The sequence below is a fragment of the Colobus angolensis genome, unplaced genomic scaffold (genome assembly GCF_000951035.1).
Source record: "Colobus angolensis palliatus isolate OR3802 unplaced genomic scaffold, Cang.pa_1.0 Scaffold155, whole genome shotgun sequence".
In the NCBI taxonomy this organism is placed as follows: domain Eukaryota; kingdom Metazoa; phylum Chordata; class Mammalia; order Primates; family Cercopithecidae; genus Colobus; species Colobus angolensis.
In genome coordinates, this window is record NW_012114655.1 from 4,515,197 (window position 1) to 4,520,819 (window position 5,623).

At 39.4% G+C, this 5,623-nt stretch overlaps 1 protein-coding gene across 1 annotated transcript in view; it reads left to right on the plus strand.

Annotated features, from left to right (window-relative positions):
- CEP192 (centrosomal protein 192kDa) overlaps positions 1-5,623 on the plus strand; it is a 144,529-nt gene that overhangs the window by 92,427 nt on the left and 46,479 nt on the right. The window contains 6 exon segments of the mRNA XM_011936637.1: positions 3,000-3,125; positions 3,263-3,406; positions 3,528-3,591; positions 4,052-4,191; positions 4,289-4,381; positions 4,935-5,053. Coding sequence (XP_011792027.1) covers positions 3,000-3,125; positions 3,263-3,406; positions 3,528-3,591; positions 4,052-4,191; positions 4,289-4,381; positions 4,935-5,053 — 686 coding nt within the window.

The following is a 5,623-nucleotide window of genomic DNA, read 5'->3' on the forward strand; positions in this document are numbered from 1 at the left end:
GGGATTACAGGCTTGAGCCACTGCGCCCGGCCTTTTTTTTTTTTTAAACATGGTCACTTACTTTAATAACAATACATATACCATGTTATCACCATGGGATATAAATTCGGGTTAGACAAGATAATTTCCCAAGTGTAATAGCATTCTGTAGTATATAAAAGTTTGTGTATGCTCTCTGGCCAAACCAGCTTGCTCAGAGACCTTAATCAGTTTCATTATAGGTAATTTGTTTAGTTTAATGTTTACAGTTCTTACGGAGAAAATAACACACATTTAAAAAGTGTTCATTTTTTCCATGAGTGCTTAAAATACATATTTCTATTTCAAGGTGACATTTAAAAATTATTCTAATATAATAGCAGCAAAGATATAGTCTGTAGTTACAAAAGAAGTAAGCTAGAATCCGTAAGTTATGCTCATGTTTACAATTGTGATTCTTTAATAAATACTATTACTATGCAGCTCTATTGTAAACCTTCAAGATTTGGTTTAAACACACCCACATACATACTGTCAGTTGTGGGAGGCTTTACAAGTTATAGTCCATGCACTCTTTGGACAGAGTTCTAAAAGAGCCAGCCAGTCCACAAGATAGGCATTAGCTGGGGCAAATAGGGCTCTTATATAACATCCAAAACATGAGACTCTGCAACAAACTGGGGGCACTGCAGGGTTGGCCTGGTATCTTCATTAGAACTAATTTCATCACACAGTTTAAGAAGGTGGACATTTCAACACCATCAAGTGCATTTAGGTGACATGTTTCCTTTACGTTAACTTGACTTCATTGAATGGCCTAGTTTGTAAACTAGTCACTAGTAATTTGGTCACCAGGCAAATCAAGAAAGGAAGTCAATATTCAAAATGCCATGTTACCATCTGAACTCACTCAAATAGTTCACTTTCAACGATAATATGTAACTTCAATAATGAGATGTCTAACTAAAGCAAACTCCTCCAACAAGACGAAGACAGCATCTCATTTAAATGCTCATCTTTTCCTTCCGTATTACCTTTGACTAATGTTTTAGTTCTAAAGTTTTTACAGTCCCAACATTAACATTGTTGACAGATTTATCAAGCTATTTATACGTCTTTTTGCTCACCATTGCTTCATGAATCTCTTGCTTTTCCCTCTGTTATGGACTCTGTTATCTAAGTTTTTTAAATTTTTTTTTTGAGACAGAGTCTCGCTCTGTCACCCAGGCTGGAGTGCAGTGGTGCGATCTCGGCTCACTGCAAGCTCCGCCTCCCGGGCTCACGCCGTTCTCCTGCCTCAGCCTCCCAAGTAGCTGGGACTACAGGCACCGCCACCATGCCCGGCTAATCTTTTTTTTTTTTTGTATTTTAGTAGAGATGGGGTTGCACCGTGTTAGCCAGGATGGTCTCGATCTCCTGACCTTGTGATCCACCCGCCTCGGCCTCCCAAAGTGCTGGGATTACAGGCGTGAGCCACTGCGCCCAGCCCTGTTATCTACATTTAAAGTGAATTTACCTCATAGTTTATTTCATGTTTCTAGTTCTTGGGTTACTAATGCTTCTACTAGTTACTTTTGCTAAGTCTTTCTGATTTTCTTCCAGTGGCTTCTAATTTTTTGATATTTAAAAAATTTTAATGTGAGCTCACATTCATTGAGGCTGCTTTTTGCTTTAGGAATCCCATGATGAGTCTTAGTCTTTGGAAGTGTCTCTAGAGAGTACTTTTGCAGAAATGGTGGAGGTGTTAAAAGCCTTTGTGGTTTTTTTCAACTTGGGGATCCCATGTCCCGTGTGGCCTAGGCCTAGGCTTTCATGTTCTTGCAAATAATCTTCTGTGCCACGCATCTCTGGACAGGTTCCTTGTTGACTCCAAAGACATGTAAACCGCTTTTGCAGTTCCCTTTTCATTTCATTCCTTTCAATTTCTGGGCTTTATGTGCAGATTTCAAATTCCATTCTAGCCTCGCCCTGCTCACAACAAGCTTGAAGTCACATCTTCTGTTCTCTGGAACGTATTAAAGCTCTACCACCTTGAGGGCAAGTCTGGAACTCAGACCTTCTTGGGCCACCATGGAAATCAGCTCCCATTTAGTGGTCTACCTTTGATCTCCACTTATTTTGTGTTTGGCTAGAGCAAAACAAAATGTGTGCACGTGTGTGTGTGTGTGTGTGTGTGTTTGTGTATAATACGGTCTGTTCTCTGAATCTGTGGGTTCTGCATTCTTGTGTTTTAGCAACCTCGGATCAGAAATACTCAGAATAAAAAAAGGGGTAGTTGCTTCTGTATTGCACATGTATAGACATTTTTTTCTTGTCATTATTTCATTATTCTCTAATAATAAAGTAGAACAGCTATTGACATAGCATTTACATTATATTAGGTACTATCAGTAATCTAGAGATGGTTTGAAGTATACAGGAGGATGTGCCTAGGCTGTATGCAAATCCTGTGACATTTCCTATCAGGGACATTCACGAATTTTGATACCTAGTGGGGGTTCCTGTAGTGTCAAACATTTCCACGTACGGGTGTGTGAGGCTCTGAGTTTGGTTGGTTTCCCGCATTTAGGGAAGTGAGTCTGTCATGATCACAGGCACTTGTTTTAAACTTTTGATATGTCTGTTTTGATAACATTTTAACATTTGCAGATTACATCTGAAAATGCCAAGATATTCATAGTATTTTTGAAAGGAATTGAGAAGTCATTATTCTAATAATAGAACTCATTGAAAAGGGGTCTATAATTTTATCAAATTACCAGTTCATCTTAAGATACAGTCTTTTCAAAGTAACAGCAGCTGAATTCTATAGTATATTTGGGTACGTAGACTACCTCAAAAGAATAAACGTTTATTTTTGTGGAAAATAAGCAATTGTTAAATAGCCTGGGAAAATGTAGGTAAGTTTTACTTAATGATAACTCATAATTTGTGGCTAGAAATGGCAGTCATATGAACATACATGTTGTGCTATTTATTAATATATTGCTTTTCAATCATTCCCTTTTTTTGGTAATTAGGTAGAAACAGAAAAGAAAGATGTTCTTGATTTTGGTGACTTGACTTATGGAGGCTGGAAAGCTCTCCCACTAAAACTGATAAACCGAACGCATGCCACTGTGCCAATTAGACTGATTATTAATGCTGTAAGTACGAAGATACAGTAAGAAACTGTTTACAGAATGCACTGATCTTATGAAAGTACATTCTTTTAAGGATTTTGTTAACAAACTTAGCATTACACTGTTGGCTTTACTGAACCGATCCTTGTATTTCTAAGCAGAACGCTGTAGCCTGGCGCTGTTTCATGTTCTCCAAGGAACCCGTCCGAGTTCCTGTGGAAGCTGCTGCTTGCACTGATGTGGTCACGCGGCTAGCCGGCCCTTCTGTGGTCAACCACATGATGCCTGCTAGTTATGATGGCCAGGTAGGAGAGAACTGGCTTAGAATAAAAGAGAAAATTAAGCTTCTAAACTGCTTTTCTTTCATTAAGATTTTAATCTTAATACCAGTTTACATTAAGTCAGATTTTTCTTTTAATTTTATAGGATCCAGAATTTCTGATGATTTGGGTTCTTTTCCATAGTCCAAAGAAACAGATCAGCTCTTCAGGTATCATGTTTACATTGTGTGGGAACTGCTTTAATCTGTAGCTAAATAAACTACAAATCTGAGGTGTATTTCCTTTGTCAGTAAATGTCAGTACTTCGAAATTTGTCAAGTATTTTATGTTTTTTTGAAATTGAGGCAGATGGCATGCTGTTTGGGTCAATCCTGTGTTAAGTGTGGGTAACTCCTGCAGGTAGCACTGAAAACCTTTTCAAATGTTTTCTGTTAATTGATCTTATCACATTTACCAGTTGGATGTTTTCTTTCTTTTTCCACCTTTCTCTTCACTCATTTCTGTTCTTTTAACTCTTAAAAATCTTCTTGCCTAAATGTTCTTATTGCCCCTAAGGGCACTGTGTGGGACTGCTGATGGCATTTAGAATTAAGTAACTCTCTGGTCTCTGAGCTAAAAGAATGTTTTTTTTTTTGTTTTTTTTTTTTTTTTTTTTTTTTTTTTATTTAGAGGTTCTGGACTCAGCAGAAGAATTCTCTGCAAAAGTTGATATAGAAGTAGACAGCCCAAACCCCACGCCAGTTCTTAGAAGTGTGAGTCTCCGAGCGAGAGCCGGAATAGCTAGGATCCACGCTCCCAGGGACTTGCAGGTGGCCGCAGTCCTCCTTTCTGCCGTTACTACTTTCATTCATGCTGATTTCACTTTGTGACACTTCGTTGAAATGTCTATCTTGCCCCATCCTCCAGACGATGCATTTCTTGGCCAAAGTGGCTTCCTCAACAAAGCAGCACTTACCTTTGAAAAATGCTGGGAACATTGAAGTTTATTTGGATATCAAGGTATGTACTTCCATCAGAGTGCCATAAGATAGGCTTTCCTCAGACGGTGAGAGCTCCTTGCTTTCTGCAGGGCTGTTGTGCCCTTCCTGGCCCAACAGAGTGCCCTGAGCCTCAGATGAAAGAATCACTGAGAGTTTTTAAAAACTGGGTGTTATATAACGTAAAATATGTGCTGTGGCGCTTTTAAGTTTTGAAGTCCAGTGTCTTGAATATGAGAAACAAGTGCTTAGATTAGTTCCTGAAAAACATGCATGTCACCCTTTGGTTGGAGTTGGTGAAGAGTGATCCACACACGTTGACATCATTTCTGAAATCTGAGGGTGAGTGAGAGGGGGTTAGTGATCCAAAATTGGGGGTGAGGTAGAAGATGAGGTTTGCTGCAGAAGAGAAAGAAATATCCTTTCTAAGAGAACAGGACAAGTGGAGACCATGGCAGATGAGAAGGGGACAAACAACCTGTCCTAGGAAGTGAGAAGGGCACGTACAGCAGGAGCACTGAGTGAAGCGGAGGTTTGAAAGTCGGCTTCAGTTATGATTATGTACCTGTATTTAGGTCCCAGAACAAGGAAGTCACTTTTCAGTGGATCCAAAGAATCTATTCCTTAAACCTGGAGAAGAGCATGAGGTTATTGTTTCATTTACTCCAAAGGATCCTGAAGCCTGTGAGGAAAGGTAATATAAAAATGTTTTAATGGACCGGGCATAGCGGCTCATGCCTGTAATCCCAGCACTTTGGGAGGCTGAGGCGGGCGGATTACCTGAGGTCAGGACCAGCTTGGGCAACATGGCCAAACCCTGTCTCTACTAAAAATACAAAAATTAGCAGGATGTGGTGGTGTGCACCTGTAGTTTCAGCTACTGGGGAGGCTGAGGCAGGAGAATCACTTGAACCCAGAAGGCGGAGGTTGCAGTGAGCCGAGATCACACCTCTGCACTCCAGGCTGGGCGACGGAGCGAGAGTCCGTCTGAAAAAAACAAGTTTTAATGACAGTTTTACTCGTCTCTCAAAACAGCCACTCACATGTGCTTCAAAATTCCACAGCCTGAATGACGAAGTCTGTATATTTCTTACCTAACAGATGGTATGACTCTGTTTAATCTCCTTTCATTTAGCTTCAGATTGTCTTCTCTTTTTTTAACTAAAAGTCTTCTTTTAAACCAGCTGAATAGAAGTGAAGAAATTATTATTTTCAAGTATATTCTGACAAAAGTAAATAATAAAAGATCAATTTGATTTTTTTT